Source organism: Labrus mixtus, chromosome 7, assembly GCF_963584025.1.
Source record: "Labrus mixtus chromosome 7, fLabMix1.1, whole genome shotgun sequence".
Classification (NCBI taxonomy): Eukaryota; Metazoa; Chordata; class Actinopteri; order Labriformes; family Labridae; genus Labrus; species Labrus mixtus.
The window spans coordinates 28264582-28284447 of NC_083618.1; the positions used below are offsets into that span (position 1 = coordinate 28264582).

Genomic DNA, 19866 nt, shown 5'->3' on the forward strand with positions numbered 1-19866 from the left:
GCAGGATATAAACATCACCAATTTCAAAGGTATTTCCAGCAGGATAAATACTGGAGAAGGAGAGCAGTCATACATCCAGTCTTTCTGTATGCCACAGTTTGATCTGATGATGTTGACTTTTTATTGTATGGTGTGAGTTTGATATTTTAAAACTCTGTGTTGCTGCACTTCTTGGCCAGGTCTCCCTTGGAGAAAAAAAAAAGCACTCTCCGATCTCAATGTGACGAACCTGGTCGAATAAAGGTGAAATAAAAATAAATAAAACCGTTCCTGTGGAGAGCTCAAAGGGCAAACTGGTTGGCCAGGTTGCAACCCGTCAGCTTTTCTGATGTTTTCTTGATATTTTCAGATATTTTTTCATCTGCATCTTGTTGCAACCCATGCCGTTGCCTAGTGTAGGCAATTAGAAATAATGTAGTCCAGTTAGTTTTTCCATCTTTTTACCCACGCCCAACAGGGTACCCCATGCTAAGCCAGCCTGCGTACTCAGGTGCCTTTCGGGTTCCAGGACTGTACAGTTTAACTCAATATAGCCATTGATTTGTGACACTAGCTGCCACTCTGCATCACTTAGCTGAGATTACAGTGACATATTTCAGAGTCATTTACCTGGAAACTGATCTATCCCACTCCATGTGTGCTTTGACTTTTGTTTTTACAGTGTGTTTTTGAATGTCAAATAGTGTGTGTGAGTGTAAATAGCTCTCCTCAAAGCACCCTCTCCCTGTGAGACCGATTGAGGCTCTCTGAGATCTATGTGTGTGTGTGTGTGTGTGTGTTTGGACCCCCCGCTGAGATGTGACTGATTTTCTTTGATAACAAAGAGAACAAATTACAGCAGAACAGCGATTTTGAGTCACTGAGGCAGAAAGGAGAGAGAGAAAGGGAGGTTAGGTTTTCTATATGTTTACGCAGTATATCAGGGCCGACCTCTCCGAGCCTCTCGGGTGATTTTCCAATTTATGAATTCCTATTTTCAGCTGCTGAGGCTTGACAGAAGGGCTTAGTTTTTTATTGCATTTTGTTTGCTATAAAACACTCTGATCAGCGTGACCATCTCAGGACATATTGCTCCACGTCTGCTTCGACACTCTTTAGTTCTGACCTTACTGGAAGGATGCACAGGACGATTTTTAGATTTCACTTTGTTTGGGTTCAAATAAATCTGCCTCGGGATGCTTTTACCTTTGATTACATCCTTGTTTTTTTGAAGAGCTGTTGCCATTTTGTTGAATGACTGTGCCTTTTTCAAAGCTTTGTGTCTTCTATCCTCCAACTCAGACGGCACATTAAGAGAACAGATTTATACTTCATGGCAGTTCTGCTGGTTGAGCTCAGTTTTCAATGGAAGAAAGTTGACAAAGTATGCAGACTTGTCGTAAAGTTCAGGGAAGGCGTGAAGGTCTTCTCTGGGCAGGTTGGAACAAGAGACTTTGTCGGAGTCTCAACACTTCTGCCCGAAAGGGATAAGATGAGCACAAAGCCACCAGGGCTAAAATCATAAGAGGTCGAGAAGGGAAGCTTTTGGTTCTGAGTGCCAATTAAGATTCCATTGCAGTTTGGCAATAGGTTCAGTCCTAGAGAGTGGAACAGAAATTCAGACATCTAGAGGGAGCTTATAAGCAAGTAGAGTTCAGGACACTGGTAAGATTGCCTCCTGGGTAACATCCTGGATCTTGGCATCAAGTGGTAGAAGACCCTGGGATAGAAGGAGAACCCCCTGGACGGCTGACATATATCATCTGGGATGGGAATACCAAAGAATTCCCCAAAGAGGAGCTGGAACATGCTGCTGGGGAAAAGGTGGTCTGGACTAACTAGCTAAGCCTGCTGCCACCAAGCCCGGAAGAAGCAGACAGAGAGAGAGAGAGAGAGAGAGAGAGAGAGAGCGAGATATGGATGGATGGATGGATGGATGGATGGATAGATGGAGCCTGCAGCAGAGGTGTTGCATTAGGCCTATAGCCAATCAGGAGTCAATCCCAGCTGAACAAACACAATCTGAATTGAATGGAGTGTATACATCCATGTAAGTGTTGATTGGTGGATGGTGGTGAATGGTTTTCACCATTTCACACCGCAGGCACCGCTGGAACAGCAATTTCTTTTGATGAAAAGTATAGTTCTGAATGTGTGTGTCATTGTTACAGAATAAATTATACTTGTTTATATCCTTATTATAAGCACCACAGGGAGTCTGATAACAGAGTGTCCCCCAGGAGTTTTTTTATTGTAATGTCTTAGTGTGTATACCACAATTTAAAGAAGCAACAAGAACCTCTGACACCTAGTGTTTAAAATGGGTACTGCAGTCCAAATTTAAAACACGTCTCCCCCCGCCCCCTCCTCGATTCGATGTGCATGAAGGTTGCCATGTGTTGGACACTGAAGCTTCAGTGTTTATCCAGCTCTGCATCACTCTGTAAACCTTTCTGTGTTCTAACCTCTCTCCATTTTTCAAAAAGCATCTCCAATATTGATCCTAGTTTGAGCACGTTTCTGCTCGTGGAGCTTATTAGAAACATGCAGAGGCTTTTTAGGTCGGGTACAATCACTTCTATCTGAACCAGTTCTCGCGGCCGCTTCCATCGCTGCAACACCTGTTGGTTTACAAACCGAGGGGCGTCCAAAACGGCTGTGTCAAGTTGCTTTAAAACCGCCTACCTTCTCTGGTCCAAAGAAATCCAGAGCATTCAGGAGCAGAATCTAAAGTTAGAAGGAGGACATACTGGCTGCTGCATTGCTGTCAGAGAAGCCAGCACTTCAACATAGCATGTTTCCTTAATGTCTGATCATATAGTAAGGTCATTTTATGATTTATTTTAGTAGATATCTTACATATTACTCCCTTAACGCCAAAAAATTAGCAAAAGATTTTCAGAAGATCATCTGAACTAGAATTTGACCGAAGCCCTCTGACTTTGTAGGTAAGAGAACGTGTATGATATGTTAAGAGCTTTCTCACCAGCGTTTAAAGCTGAGAACAGATCTTAAAGAGACCTACAGGTTCCACAGTGCTGAGGTGAAGAGATCAGCTGATGTTTAATGGGACTGTCACCACATAACAAGAAGCACATTGATCTCTACTTAAAACATATCATTAATTGGTGCAGCTTTAAAGATCGGTGAGGTGGAAGATCATTCATTCATGTTCAATACCGCTCGACGGGTAGTCCTGATAATAACGGCAGTGTTCTTATTAAAGGCTGTATACTTGCAGCACTTGCAGCACAGTGTGATTTGGTATCGAATCTGCAAACCCTTTTGGATATAGAAGAATAAAGAAAATGGCATTCTGCAGACACTTGCTGCTTTTCAGTTACAAAGGGAATAACTTTAGATTTAAAGTTAGAATACCAACAAATGAACACAAGTGACGAAGAGGCTCATGGTGCCAGAAAAAAAACAGACGCTGCTACAGTACAGACCAATTTAGTTAAAGGCACGGTATGTCAATTCTTCCACCAGGGGGCTCTTAATCCAAACAACAACAAAAGAGAGACATAACTCATGGGAGTGATTCTCTCTGCCAACCCATCACAGCAGCACCTACAGCGACAGTACGGCAGCTTTCAGCAGCAGCTCACGCTTCCTTATGCAGCGGTCTTTGACGTAACATCCTGTGTTTCCACGGCAACGATAAACATGTCGTGTCTGTCATGGCGGCTGCCACGACAAAGACACGTCCCGTTAAAACTATAAAATTACAGATTTCTCTGGCTCTGATAACTGTTAGAAATATTTGAGCTAATGTAAGTTCTCAACAACAACACAAATATAACCGAGGTAGAGGTCGGCGAAATTTTTTTTAGTATCGATATTTTTGAAAAAAAAAAAAATCAAGTTCGATTAGACTGAAATACCAACAGGTCAGATTGTGAGGTGCATGCAGCCTTTTACAGGGTTTTAGTTTTATCACAGTGTTGGTCAGTCTGTGGGCTCGACTCCCCTTGTGTAGAAATAAAAAGACTGACGTGAGATGAATAGACTGAGACTGAGTAGTTCTTGATTTAGTTAAATTTTGTGGACAAAATATGCAGGTAAAGAAGATAAATCACAATATATTGTATCGCTTTTCTCAGCAGATCGCAAAATGTTTAAAATCGCAATAATATCGTATCGTCACTCAAGTAACATGATAATATCGTATCGTGATATTGCAGAAAATTAAACAGAGGTTTAGCCAATTTTGTATTAATTTACGTATTTTGATTTAAACATTGTAATACAATTCTACATATTGTACCTTTAAAGTCACTGCACGGCTATTTCAAATGATGATTTTTCTTTTTTTAAATGCTGCCAACACACACTTACCTTTTGGGCTTTTATTTTGTATTAATACAAGTTGTGTTGTGCATTAACAGTTGTATTAAGCCATACATACTCAAAGGTAGCCTTCCTTTGTAAGAGCATTGAAAGTGAACTGTCAGTAAAACCACATTTATTTGTCAATTGTCAACTGCTCTTCAAGTAAAACATAAACATTTTACTCACCTCTCTCCACTCCTTGGTGCCCAGGCCTTGCAGGTACAACACCACCACTGAGGAGAGACACAAAGAAACAAATGTTTATACACTTTTAAGTAGATTTTCATATTTGCAAAAAAACAAATCTCAAAAACACAATTAATTAATAACAATAATCACAGTAACAGCTCTGCAGTTCACGGCTTAAATATGTAGCCGTGTCATTTGCTTGTTAGTTGCAGAGTTCCTTCTCAAAGAAACAAAAGAAAGCATCAACATGAAAGCTATAGAGAACCTTTAAAAATAAATATTCACAAGAGGAACCGTGTTCATAAGACATGAAATTCTGAAAAATTAATGAAAGCAGTAAACACAAAGATTACACTTTGATTGTACCTGGAAGCAATGTGTTGTTGCTGCATAACAATAATCAAGTACACTAAAGGCTGAATTCAGCTGGTAAACGGATTCAGCCACAAACCAGATAACAAATCCCTCCCTCCATCTTTGCTTCCCTTTCAGCAAGAAGTTGACTCATTCATTCAAAACACAATTATCTCTTTAGAACATTTTGAATCCTATGGTCTATACTAGGAGGTGTTTTGGATCACAATAAGAGCCTAACAAAGATGTAAAAAGTTTCCCTGTGGAGTTTTTTTTTAGAGCAGGAATACGTTTTGTTCAGTGTGAAGGCTCTGACACACCAAGGAGATCGTCGGCCGTTGGTCCTAGTTGGATCGTCAGTGAGCGATGTGCCCGGCTCCATCGGCCCCTTACGGTCTTTTTTCGGCCGATTCGACATGTTGAATCGGCGGTCGGTGAGAGGAATCTCTGATTGGCTGTTCGGAGGTTTCATTTATCTCCAGCTCTCGACAAAGGTTCAGGAAAGCCCCTTGAGCACGCCGCTGTAGTCTCCATGCTTTCACCCAGTAGTGCGGTTTCTCCTGATTTGTCTCCTCCGCCTCTTCTTTTCTTTTTCCACTAAAAGACCAAGAGCTGACAACGCCCAGCGCCCATTTTCTGCTATTTATCAGACATTATTCTCCATTATAGGCTACCTATGATACGAGTGGTGATACTTCTAGTATCATAACAACGGACTACCGCCCCCTGCTGGCATGGAGAGTTATTTCCTCTCATGCATGCGCAGAACGTACGTGGTGGTTGGCCGTCGGCTGTAGTCTTTGCGGTGTGTTCTAGTGCAACTTTTTGGCCAAGACTTGAGGCGACGTGAGGCAAAATATGAAACTGTGTTGGAGCAGAAATAAATTTTAAAAATCAATACAGATACTAAATGACAGATTTTTTTTTGCAGCACTGTTGAGAATGATCTCATCTCACACTAAATTACACAAAGCAAGGAACACTACTTTAAATCAGAAGGAGACAAGGAACACTACTTTAAATGATTAGGAGCAACATGTGGGCATCATACAGCTCCAGCTTTAACACACACACTCACACTCACACACTCACACTCACAGGAGCTTTCAGCATCACACTGCTTTGTGTCAGCTGACAGCTCAGTGGGTCGTCCAAACACTCAGGGACTCTCAGGCCTCCTGAAGGGTGAAGGCAGTACATCGCTTCTATTAAAAATCTGTTTTTAGGACATAAATATTGTGAGAATATGAAACACTTTACGGCTTTATTTCTGTTTTTGATCCGTCTGTAAAAAGATGCACTCTTAACATTGAGACTGACCGATGCAGAAATGATGAGTAAGAAATGACATGAAGAGTTTTTGGTTTTCTGCTTCTCGTTCCCTTTTTTATTCCCAAACACTTCCTCCTCACCTTCTCTTACTCCTTTGCCACTATATGCCATCTCGCCCATTTCATTTTCATATCATCTCTCCTTGCTCTTTAACCGCCCCCCCCCCCCACACACACACACACTATCTTCTTCTCCTCTACCTTTCTTGTGTCCTACCCTTCCCTCTCTTTCCTCCTTTCTTTGCCTTTCCTCCTCTTCCTCTCCTATCTTAGTTTCTCCACCTTGTCGTCCCCTTCTATGTGTGCACTTCTCTCCTCCTCTCCCCTCCAAGCCTCTCCTTTCTTCTCCCCTCTTTACTCTTCATATCTTCTTTCATGATATCTTGGTTCTTCTCTTCTCCTGCCCATTCCCCTCCTCTTATCTCTCCTCCCCTCTCCCTCCTCCTCCTCCTCCTCCTCCCCCTCACATGAAAGCAGCAGAGAAGCAGAGAAAAGGCCGGCGGTGCAGAGAAAGCCTCATGTCTCTGCCTTCAGTAGGACAGGAGGCCAGTCGACCAGGACGACCCGGCCTCTACTGGGACCCGAGCATCCCGATGCTCTCTACTCTACTCTTCAAAGGAGGTAAAAACAAAAACAAGGGAGGAGGAAGAAAAACAAGGTCAAGCTAAATTAATAAACACGGTAACAGAGAAAAAGAGGCAGAGGTCGAGAGTTTAGAGACGGTCGGCTGGCTGATCCCATTTGCTAGAAAAACACAGAGTGAAGCCTGTGAGGGCATCGCAGAGCGTAGAGTGTGTGTGCGGCTGAGTGTGTGTTTGGCAGGAACAAGCCACCATCCATTACAGTCACATGCACTATGTATGTTCTTTACTTGATGAAACCAGCTCTCCTAAAACATTTATACTGGATTTGATGTGTTTTTATTTATATATATATATATATATATATATATATATATATATTTATTTATTTAAGAAGTATGGGGGGAGGGATTAGGGCGGGTCGTTCCTCATTATAGGAATTTGCGCACAAGTCTTTTCTTGACTTAATTGCTCCATAATTAGCGACTTCATTTCGACACACTAAAACATCGAATCTCACTGAATGTCCGCGAATCAATCCAACACTCGTGTTAAAGCAACAATATGTAACTAAATGGGCCAACAGGGTACCCCATGCAGAGCCTAAACATGTTCTCAGGTGCGCACGGTTTCAGGAACAAAACCAAGAAAAATAGACCAAAAGTCCGCGGCACACTGAGAATAACTTTACTATATTTTATTGTGAGCGAACTACGCGTTTCCTCTGTAGCTTCCTCAGGTTCGCCCAGCCTCTTTAAATAGTTGATCTAGTAGTATAACAACTGACTGTGTCTTATTTGTTTGTAAAATTGTCTGTGAGCTTTTTGTGTGTGTCGTTCTGTTCAAACTGTCCTGTAATTGTACATTTGTTTTGTGTTTTTCTTTTTTTGTTGTTAGTACCTGCCTCAGGACTACGGATGAAATTTAGCTTTTGTGCTAATTCCGGCATATTTACATGGATGCTATTTTGTTGATATGTTGATTAATGTGCACTGTCCTAATTAAATAAATAAATGAAATGAAATAAAACAACTTTCAACAGGCAGAATAGAGTCTCTCTGATGTCCACAGATCTCCGCAGTCTCCTGCTTATAGCACTATGTAAGTTTGACAGCGGGCCGTGGCTCTTTGGAGAAAAGTCCGTACTGCTTTACTGCCATAGCCAGTTAGCCCGTCTCGATACGGTTTGATACAGTGGCTGAGGCAAAGAGGAAGACGAGGGTACTCTGTGATTTACAACATTGCAGTTGCACTTAGAGACCTTTGGTGGGCGCCAAAGCAGACCAAATCGAATTCCTACTGTTACTTCTGCTGGATCAGAAACTGTTTGACTCTCATTACATATCTCATTACATCATGTCAGCCACATTTCCCTAACAAGTCCAGGAAGAACCAAATTAAACTGAATGAAATACATACCCCCAAACAAAATAACTACATGACAATAGTGACATTTAAATAATCTGAATTTTAGTGGGACAGGCTGGACTGATCAAGAGACTTGTTTTACTCAAAGGGATTATTCCAGCTGCTTTTATATGAGATGCAGTTTCTCTCACATAAAAGGTTAGCTAATTAAAATTCTAGAGAAACCGTATGAGTGCAAAATATAGGACATAAATGTCCTTAAAAAAAGAAAAATCTTGTATCACTGATTTGAACGGAGTAATTGAGTAACGATGGACGAATGGAGGAGCATATTGCAAAAAGGGGATTCTATATTTCTGTGCAAAAACTTCAAAGTGGTTCGGGCCCTTTTAGTGTGGAAGCAAAGATTTGTGAGCTGGATTATCGATGTGAGGAGGAACCCATCAGGAGGATTCTTTCCTGGTCAGCGCTGCCCGCCTAAAGGATGTTGAGCAGATGATAGCTGCAGTCAAAAATCTGATCTCACAGACATTTCCACAGAGATGAAGGCTCAGCACTCAGCCAGCTGAGACTGTAAATATGTCAGCTACAGCCTTTTTTTCGTAGATATAGTTTAGAAGGAAGCTTTTCAAGACGAGGGATGCGTAGTCAACCATCGCAGTGTCATCTGGGTCACAATCACATGGAATATAACAGATCAGCTGTTCTTCTGCATGCATGAAAACAGTCCTATAGGGAGACTTCGTATTTTATTTTGACCCTGATTAAATAGAGTAAATATTAAAAGAAGAATGTGCAACATTTTACACATAAATACAGAAGAAATCAAGTCTATCCTGTGTAAATGTCTCAGAGTCATGACTGTCTACAATGAGTGAGAAGCCTGAGTCCTGCCAGCTGTACTGTTGTCAGAGCCATGTTTACATCATGTTGAGTAGTATGTTTTAGTCAAGGACGAGTGAAAAGAAGAAGAACATACTCATTTGCTTATTGCTTATTTGGATGTCACGTAAGTGTTTTTAGATCTTGGTCATTCTGTGTCAATTTATGTACAATATGAAGCTACGAGCTAACTAAGTGTGCTAACATTAGCCTGCTAACACAACAATGCAGAGCATAGGTGATTGCAGCTCGAGTAAAAGACAAATTTGTCCGCCGCTTGCGCTTAATGGTGCTTAACTATGGTGCGTTCTAATTGATAACTCCTTTGTGTGAATGCGATTGGAGGGGGGGGTTGGAGGTGTGTCGCTGGAGGAGAGCGGAGGCTTCAGAATAGCGGAGGTGTCACCAAACAGCAGTTTGTTTTGGTTTCATGCTGGTGCTCGAGGGCGACATCTACTGGATGAAATAGTCGCACATTCTTCCTTTAAAAAAGTTTTTAATCATAGAGTGTGTTAAAGAAGTTGACGTGGCATCATCATGATGACGGCCATTTGATACTGAACCCCTTTAATGGAGCCTGGAGCTCAGGACTTTTGCTTATGACTCCAGAAAGGAACATATATAGCTGAGATGGTTTATATTAACTGCTTGGTCTGTATCATCCAGCTGATTGGTCACTGTGGTACCATCACAGGTAGCCCTGCTCCAATGACAATTTTTCTCTAAGTGGGACAATTAACTCTCTTCACATAACACATATGATTCAGTGATAATATTCAAATATAGATAAGTGCAGCTGTCACTTGAAATAACTGAAAGCACAATGACGTCTGTTCCTTCGCCTTATATTGAATTATAAATGGTAGCATGAATGGTAAGTGCATGCTAATTAGCATGATTACATGATTAAGATTGTTAATGGTATGACAATGAACTATTGATGGGCAAAAATGGATGTTAGATTATACTTATCATTAAACATTAAAAATCACTTCATGTTTGTCTGGGGATATGTTATCATATGCTTTGAATGGGTTCTTCACATTTATATTTTATTTTAAGTGTTATTCTTTGTGATTAATTATAAAAACTGACCTCCAGAGACTCCTACAGTCAGAGAGACCTCATTCATTTACAGCTGAGAGGTGAATAGTCATTCTCTCATGTCATCAAGATTTATATATTCGTCTGTACATTATGAAAGATATGGTGTTCAAAATCGGGGGGGTGGGTTGCTTGCAGTGGTTGGCCACCCACGACCAAAACCTAGCTTATACTTCTTACTTAAGATTTAAGATTTTAAGAAATTTAGATGTCATTACAAGAAGCACAATAACAATTTAGGCACTGTATTCCTTAGATTAAACTTTTAAAACACCTTTGCCTTCCATCCATTTTCTTCAGCAAGCGCAGAAATTTAACCCAGACTTCCTTCTACCAAGCAACATTTTCTAACTCCTTCTGGAGGATTCCCAGGCCTTCCCAGGTCAGACATGATATATAATCCCAACAGCGAACTCTGGGTCTATCCCTGTGTCTCCTCCCAGTTGGACCCCAAAGGGAGGCGTCCAGGAGGACCTTAATCAGATGCCCGAACCACCTTAAGTGGATGCTAGCGGCTCTACTCCAAGCTCCTCACCCTATCTGTAAAGCTGAGCTGAGCTAATTTTGGGACCGCTTGTATCCGTGATTGTATTGTTTTAGTCACTACTCATAGCGCACGATCATAGGTGAGGGTTGGAACGAAGATCAACCAGTAGATCTCGAGCTTTGCCGTCAGGCTCAGCTCACTATTCCCCACAACGGTTCGGTACAACGCCTCCATTACTTCCGACGCTGAGCCAATCCGTCCGTCAATCTCACCGCCCATCCTACCCTCACTTGGGGCAAGGACTCACTCCCCACCTCTGCCTTCTAAAACATTAAATATTAAACATTATATTGATTTAAAAAAAAAGGGCTTCTTGAATTTTCAGAAATTGTATATGAAGTAATTCAGGACAAGTATGTTAGCTAAAAACCAATGGACCATTTTCTGTATTCATGACACAACTCCACTACTTTCATTAATAACTCTGGTTAAACAAATCAAACAGGCTTTTAGATAAGGTTGTAAAGATTGCAGGGATATGAAGAATTTAAAGATAGTCCAAGAAATAACTTAGCAAGAAGCAAAAATGGCAACATGTACTTTAGTGAAGATCATCTCCATTGCAGAGTTCAAAGAGCTGTGACAAATGGAACGACTTCTTTAACGAGTTCTGAATTATGATTGAAGAACCAGTTTTCTGTTTTCTGCAAATCAGTCCTCATCTGACCTCTAACATAGATCCACTTAGCATCAGTCAGTCTGTGAAGAATCAATACAGAATGTTAGCATTTACTGAGGATCTACCTCGTGGGCAGGTTCAGTCATTTATCACAGGCTGTCAATGCTGCGTGACATTATCTGTAGGTATCGACCCCGTCCTGTTGTGGCCGGACGGCCTGGCTCAGATAGAGGCCTCTAACCAGGGACTTGAAAGAGCCGAGGGGGCATTGAGGTCACAGCGAGTCCGGCTTCCAGCTTTTCCCCCCCTGAGGTGAGGAAGGGTTTGAAGTTCAGGACCCCTCTGACACAATCATTACGCTCCATCATGGTTCTCCACCTCCGCCCGGCCACAGGAACAAAGACTAATGTATGAGCTGTGTGAACAAAGGGCTGCTGGCCTGCTGACTGACTGTGTGTAGGATTATGTGTGTGCATGTGTGTGTGTTTCTTTAGCCTCCTGTCCTTACCTGAATGAGGGCAAACCCAAAACTGTAGCTATATTTCTTTATGATCCTTTAAACGGCATCAATATCACAGCTTCTACTTAATAAACTTTTTTAGAAAGCGGATAGATCGGAGGTGCAGTGGTTAGCGCTGTCGCCTCACAGCAAGAAGTTTCATGGTTTGAATCCCCATTGGACAGGAGTCTCTCTGTGTGGAGTTTGCATGATCTCTCCCGGTACTCGGGCTTCCTCCCACAGTTAAAAGACAAACTGGGATCAGCTCCAGCCTACCACGACCCCGAAGAGGAAAAGTGGTATAGATGATGGATGGATTATCGTTACAATCATGAGATCTCCAGTATTTTTTTTTTTTAATCATAAATGATACCTTCCCTAGGTTAGAACACATATCAAATCATGTGCTAAGATGATGTTAATCCTTGAGCATGTTAAGAGGAAGAAGAGTAAAGCAGATATTTGTCAGAGTCTGAAGATGTCCGCTGACTGAGCTGATGCTCATGATTCATATCAGAACATTATAAGATATCCTTAATCTTTTCTGATAGCCGTGAAGAAAATCTCCTTCCTGTCTGCCTGTCTAAAACCCTCGGTAAACACATTCTCCACCTCAGGTCGGTTTCGCCCGTTTGTCTTGACTACGGTCAACTTGGAGTTTGTTTTCATCGGGGGTGGGAGTGGAGAAGCAGAGAGAATCACTCCCATGATTCCCCGCCAGCCTCAATGTCATCTCTTGTTATTGTTTTGAGTGAGAGCCCCCTGGTGGCGGACTTTACATGTGTTTAAAGCGATCTCTCTAGCAAAGTATATGAAAGATCCCACTTGGACATTTAGTTCACCTAAAAAATGGTCCTTTACTTTTTGAACATTGTCACTTAAAGGTCCCATATTATGCTTTTTCTGGTTTTATATGCTCTTTAGTGTGTTTTCCAAGTGTCCTGTGCATGTTTAGGCACATCTATGTGCAAAAATTCACGCGGCTTCTCCTACCTCCTCCTGTTAGCTGTAGCATTAGCTGCATGTAACGCTCGGTTCTAGCCCCCCTCGATAAAAATTTGTCAGTCCGACGTCATTGTCAGTGTGAGATCACTGATCTCAGCCCATTGGTTCTCCACCTCCGCCCGGCCACAGGAACAAAGACTAATGTATGAGCTGTGTGAACAAAGGGCTGCTGGCCTGCTGACTGACTGTGTGCAGGATTATGTGTGTGCATGCGCATGTGTGTGTGTTTCATGTTGCACGCCCGTTAACTTCTGGAGCACGCCCACGATATGCCGTAGCCTGCGGTAGCACAGTAGTGCTAAGGTGCTAATGTTTATGCTCCCCTCGGACGGAGCCAGTGGCTGCATTCCCAATATGGTAAAAGAGGCGGGACATTTCCGAGAACCGTGCTGAGCAACTGACCAATAACGACAGAGCCGACATGCCGACCAATCAGAGCAGACTTGGCCCACGTGGGGTCTAACAGTGTGGGCTCAGCAGAGCGTAGCTGACGGACTCAGAGCGGAGAGGGAGCAAGGAGGAGCAGTACATGAAAACAGACACTTTTTTTTAACTTTAGCTATTGTGAACGTACAAAAGTAGATACATAGATTAAATATACGAACCCCAAAAAGGGCAGAATATGGGCTCTTTAAGTTCTCTTCGGGAGTAAAGACATCATTATGAGCCACAGGCGAGGTGCAGATGAGGGTAACAAAACGATAGACTACAGGGTGAGACAGCTTCATAATGAGGCATTTTGAGTAAACTAGGCTATCCCTGATTCCTTATGTGTCGGGGTGATTGCATCAGTGTGAATGTGTAACTCAGGCTGGGCAAACACACAGATGTATTTTTTATAACTGCAGACAGACAGTTTTAATATTTATGACAATTTTAATGGATTTTTTTATACAGCAGTGTGTATACAAGCTTTTAAAAAGTAAAACAGAAAATGTTCTGATTTGGCTACAAAAAGGAAATCTCCATGGTGTGGGACAGACGGGCAGTGTCTCATTAATATCATCTTTTTCTTCTTTCATAACACAAGGTAGAGGCAATCTGTTCTCATGAATGAGCTTTTTTGTCGCTGTTAGTATCATCGGACAGGCGTCTAGTTTCTTGGTTACCTGGGTGACGAGTCCTGCTCCATCTAGTATTTCATTGGGTTGCCTGTCGCGGTGTTTCTGAGTATGGCCCGTAGCGGCTACATAACCATTGAGCGTTCTTTGAAAGACGCTGATTGCAGCGGTTTCCCTCTTGATAACCACATCCTGCACTGTCTCCTCATCAGGAACAGCTCTTCAAGAAGTTAGATGGACGGATGTAGCGTGGAAGCTAACCGCTGCGTATTGATCCATTTTATCTGACCAACTCTCTGCTACATGCATATCCACTTACCTGAAACATATGACCACGGTTCATTTGCTGATGATGCCGCATATTCACTCTCTGCTGGATGGTAGCTGATTATTTGATGTCTTTACTTGATAAGCTGAATGTTGCATTACATTAGTCCATACGCTAATTAGCAAGCTAGCTAGCCTATTTGCTTACAGAGGTGAGATGAGACTCATTCAAACACATAACTCGGTTATCCTTTGGGGTTTTTATATGTCTTTTTCTGGTTAAAGTCAGGGTTGGTAATTTTTGAAAACAAGCATGATTTTGAAAGTAGCATTCCCTCAGTGTGCTCAAACTCACAGTATAAACTCTGTCATCGGTGAAACGCTAAAGAACGAGCAGGGAGACAGGGAGGCGTCTGATTGGTTCATCAGATTGGTACCTCGTGGCAGACATTGGCAGACAAGTTTTTACAGGTTTACAAACTGATACAGATGACGGATTTTCTTTGTTATTTTTCAGAGCACATGAGTTATTAATGTCTGTCAGGACCTAAAAACAATTTCAACCAAAATCTTAAAAAGGTATATCTGGAGAAAACTACCAACCCTGCCTTTAATGTTTGAATATAATAAAGTTGTTTTTTAAGTCCCTCTTACTCCTCAGTTGATTCGCAGAAACTTTAAAAGATTTCCGGCTCATAACATTTTTCCATTCTTCAACACGGCTCTCATGCTTTAAGGTTATCAAACAAATAAGCCTGTGCAGCTCTGACTGCTGCACAATACAGCACACAGGACACCTCCACCTCAGGAGGATTAAAAGTTAGAGAGCGCCGGTTAGACCTGATTTGTTTTGACTCGACTTTCTGTTGTGTCCAACACAAAGAAACACGGGCGGCTCAGACGGGCTTCGTTGGGTTGTATTGTACAACTAACGTTCAAAGGGAATGTCTTTTCTTTTGGTGACATTTTCTGTTTGTGCTTTGACACCGAGATCTGAGCTTCCTTTATCTGCGTTACAAAGAAACACACCCGCTGTGGAATACACAACCAAACAACTCGACAAAAATACACAAAGGGACACACTGGTACACTTATTAACACAACTGCAAGCACACACAGGGACAAACCAACAACGTCAACGATGAATTTATAGCTGCTCGTCAAGGCAACAATCACAGGCCGATGATTTTTTTTTTATTCAGTCCATCGTACTCAGAACCCCCCTGAGGTAAATTCTGGTTTTACACTCGTCCCTCAACTGTTATTGAGAGATGCTTCTCACACACATAGGCCCAAAATACACATATCCACAAACAGGATCTGTGGACATGCATTAGTGGAGAGATTTCAGTTGTGTTGAAGTCAAGACCATACTACAATTCTACAATTCACTTAGCAGACGCTTTTATCCAAAGCGACGTACATCAGAGAGTAAGAACAACACAACCAAGGATCTAGAAAAAAGGGAACAATGTCAGTAAGAGCAAACGATCAGCTTTGAGTCTGATTGGACACACAGGTGCTGACAGGAAGTGACCAGAGGCAAAGCACAACATTGAGGGCAGTTCTTGAGAGCTCTAATCAGTATAGAAACCATCTTATAAGTCGTCGTTATCAAACAAAAACCATCGTCATTACCATCATCATCATCAATAATATGGAGACCATCATCATTAAGTTAGTAGGTATTCATGAAAGAGCTGGGTCTTTAGCTTTTTCTAAAAGGTGCATACTAAACGAGACCAAGACAAACCCGCTGTGGAGTGACAGCGCCAAATGAACCGATAGCTCTTATTATCACTAAGCTGGTTCAGCTAAACAAGATGATTTCTGTCATTCATGGTCACTGTCAATCGTGATTGTTTTTGTTCTTTGACCTTTTTTCTCCATAACTCCAATTGATGATTTAATCACTCTCGCTTTTCCATCTCTTTCTGCCCTTACATGGTGAAGCAGCGTTGAGCTTTTTCTATGCTCCGAATATCTGAAACAAACTCCCCAAAAAGTGCAGGTCTGCTGAAACTCTCAGTTCTTTTACATCAATGTTGAAGACACACCTGTTCACAGCTGCCTCTAAATAAACAACGTTATCTTAATGCCCATATTAACAATGTAACACTGCACTTTTTTCTTTACAATATAACTTTTACTCTTTTATTTTAAAACTCTTACTATAGTTTACTTACTGTTTTTGGCTCCTGTCTTAAACCTCTGTCTCATTATGTTTAATTTGTTCTTCCCTTTGGGGTTCTTGCCCATTTGTTTATCAGCTATTAGATGCACTTTGCTCAACATCATGAGTCGTTGCAATAGTAAGACACACTTTTCTTGATTAGTTGGAACAATCCTAAGTTGCAGTTTTCTTGTGTTTAAAAGCAGACCTTGTTTGAATATTCATAACCTGGATTTGAAGATGTCTAACAATAATGGCCTGTTTTGATTTGCAGTGTGATTTCAGTTACCTGCATTTTGTTAAAATGAAACTTTTTCCGTTGTTTGTAATAATAACTTTTAAATGCCCTCTATTAATGTATCTTTCTTGAAATGTGCTTTTTAAATAAATTGACCCTGCCTTGCCTTGGCTTACTGTACGTGGATGCGTGTGTGTGCATATGTATGTGTGTGTGTGTCTCAGTGATTATTTGCCCTAATTGGAAAAAGACTTGATTTAAAGTCATGGGACTCAGCCTTTCATTCACTGGTTCTGCTGTATCGTGTCTGTAAACACTGAGAAAGACGATCGTTGTGTTACTGCTCACTGAAGCTGGCTGCGCACCGATAGGTTCCACGAAGAAGTGATTGAATAACCGCTGCTTGAAACTGAACACAATCAGTGTTTTGAGATTAAAATGACATCGGGGAGGTGAAATCATCCCAGAGCTGAAATTAAAAACATGAACGTTGAATTTGATTGAAAGAAAGGATGAGAACACGGCACCTACCTGGATCTGACTTGGAGAAGGTGTCCATGTCCAAGAGGTTTCTGCAACAGAAGGAGAGAGATTATTAGAGAATGAAAGAGGATGTTTTTTTATTAGGAGATTCAGAGGAAAATGATTCTCATGTAGAGAGAAAAACTGTCTGTTGATGTATAGTGTGAACCAAAAATTAAATCTTAATGCCTCATAAAGAATAGTTACAGGGGCGCAGATGGCCTAGCGGTTATGTCGCGCCCTATTTAGGAGTCTATAGTCCTCCAAGCAGGCGACCCTAGTTCAAGTCTGGCCTGTGGCTCCTTTCCCGCATGTCATTCCCCGATCTTTCTCCTGTTTCCTGTTCTATCCACTGTCCAATCAAATAAAGGCAAAAGGCCCAAAAATAAATCTTGGAGAAAAATAGTTACAGTGTCTAATCAAATGGTAAGTATATATTATATGACATTCTGAATGAACAAAGCAAAAATCTAATAAACCATTCATTGTTTAAACATTTTGTGGAGTAATCACTTCAAGAAGTTGATCTGAAAATCTGCTCTGAGAGTCACTCAGCAATTCCTTTAGCTCCGACATGAAAATGAAAATGTAACTTGTACTTGTAATAAATTATTTGATCACTGCAAGTGTGTTTTTGGTGTCTGTAAACGCATGCGGGTTGGGTGCCTTACATATAAACAAAATAAATATCTATTTAAAATTCAGTTCAATCATTCTAAAAGTATTTAAACAAAATTATGGAGGAGTTTGGATTGGTGCACTTTGGCGCCCTCTAAAGATCACTGTCGTTAAATAAAAGAAACTTTTCAAAAACAGGCAACTTATCAACCTCATTAATTTTTATAAAAAGAAGAAATTAAACATTTTCAAAATCAAATTTACCCAGGGCCCAATTTACAAGTCGATATTTGTATTAAATTACTTTAAGGTTTTTAATATTATGTAAAATGACCATGCTCCCCTAACACTAATATGTATCCGTAGTCTATCTACAAAGCCCCCAATGATGAGAAAAGTCCATCCTCTCCGTCTTCTCCCTGCTCCACTTTTCAGAAAATGTGTGCTCAAACAGGCCATTTGGAGATTTTCCCTTCATGACATCACAAAGGGCAGTAGCCCCTCCCCCAGGTGGGTGATACTCCCACAGCTAGGTGTTTGTTCTGTCCTCTGAGTCTGCCTTCTCACCGTAAACAATAGGACATGGAGCGAGAAAGCCCGAGCAACCCAAGACCTTCCAGAGAGGGGGCGTGGTCAGACACAGCTCATTTACATATTTAAAGGTACAGACACAGAAACAGCCTGTTCTGAGCAGGGCTGAAATAGAGGGGTTTATAGACATGATCAAATACAGGATCAGAGTGGATTTAGAACAAGAAACTTCACAGACATGTTTTGAGGAGCTCTGAGACTTATTTAAACTGGTTAAAAAGGAGGAGAATATGTGACCTTTAATTTAAAAGGATTTACAGCAAGAGGCTCATTATAGCAATGAACCTCTTCAGTGTGAGACTGCATCACCATGCTAAAGTTGAATTTTAATAATAACAGCTTGTGAATAATTGCTTCCCTACCTGTTCCCGCTGTTGTGCATAACTGCTGACTAAACCATTCATATTGCACTTCATATGCCCAGAGTAAAACACACTACTTTATTATGTCTAATCATTTTGACATTCGGGATGAATAGAGTCCTTCTTCAACTGTGTGTGGATACAGAAGATTCCCATTGAAAGGGACACAGTCCTCCTTTCCTGCAATTATTTATTTTGCTCCAGCCTCCAAGAACATCTTCTCCTTCCCTCTGAGTAATACAGCATTACACAGGCACTCAGTCCTGGGTGTAATTAGTATAGTGTGGGCCTAATTTAAATGTGTTTCTCTTTATTTGTGTCATTGGAATTTCTCCAGCACAGCTCATTCGCCAACAAAACAGAAAAAACTGCAATTGTACCAAACCAAGGTGCAAACTTTCACTCCCCAGTCAATCAAATTAAAACTGAAACACACAAGGATTTTATGTTTCCTCATTTTGTCGCTGCGGCAAATTAATCCAAATCAGACACACATAAAAGGAGCTTTGTAGCAAAACAGACATCGAATCATTGCCAGGATTACAACCCAATTTCCTCCTAACAACTTGACACATTAGTGAGAAATGACTGTGATGTGATGACAAACGCTGTTCAGCGTAGAGCTGTGGAGCAGTAAGTGACAGATTGAAGCGCCGCTCTCTGGAGGCCTTGTACTGTCGCTGTGAGGGCGAAGACGAGCGAGTCAGAAGTGACTGCAGGGAGCGGCACAGTGTGCGTCCTCATATGTTCACGCTGGTGTAAACCGTGTTGTGTGTATGTTCATGTTCATGCGAGGGTCTCGGCTCTCTCTTTCAGCCCCGCCCCCCTCCCTCTGCTGTTAGAGTGACAGTTTGCGCAGCTAAAACACACAAGTGTACGAGTCGTGTGGAGTCCCCACGCAAATGCTTTTTTTCCCAACGGTGTATACTATTTTTGCTTAACGCCTTTCACCCAATCTGGAAAAAAAAACAGACTGAACATCGAGTCGAAATGATAGTGGGACTTCAAGGGTCAGAGCAGAAGCAAGAAAAATGTAAAAAAAAAAAATCAAACTGAATTCTAATTTAGCTTCAATCGATCACAGTCCTCATATAATATGAGCTCGCTCAACAAGAAGCAGTTTGTCCAGGGTTGAACCGAAAGCAATCTAATATTGTTGCTTGTATAATATGTATTTTTTTTCTTCGTCTGCAGCCTTTTCATGAACACCATTTCCTCCAACCTTGGTAAATATCAATAACTTG

General features: G+C 41.4%; 2 protein-coding genes across 2 annotated transcripts in view; one reads left to right on the forward strand and one right to left on the reverse strand.

Moving 5' to 3' along the window:
- LOC132977113 (zinc finger and BTB domain-containing protein 49-like) overlaps positions 1 to 19866 on the forward strand; it is a 273628-nt gene that overhangs the window by 235286 nt on the left and 18476 nt on the right. The gene's annotated exons all lie outside the window — the stretch shown is intronic.
- The window catches only part of LOC132977117 (copine-9-like), a 144651-nt gene that overhangs the window by 109877 nt on the left and 14908 nt on the right, over positions 1 to 19866 (reverse strand). The window contains exons 2-3 of the mRNA XM_061041527.1: positions 17061 to 17101; positions 4498 to 4544 (exon numbers count right to left, since the gene is read on the reverse strand). Coding sequence (XP_060897510.1) covers positions 4498 to 4544; positions 17061 to 17101 — 88 coding nt within the window. The remainder of the gene's footprint in view (positions 1 to 4497; positions 4545 to 17060; positions 17102 to 19866) is intronic.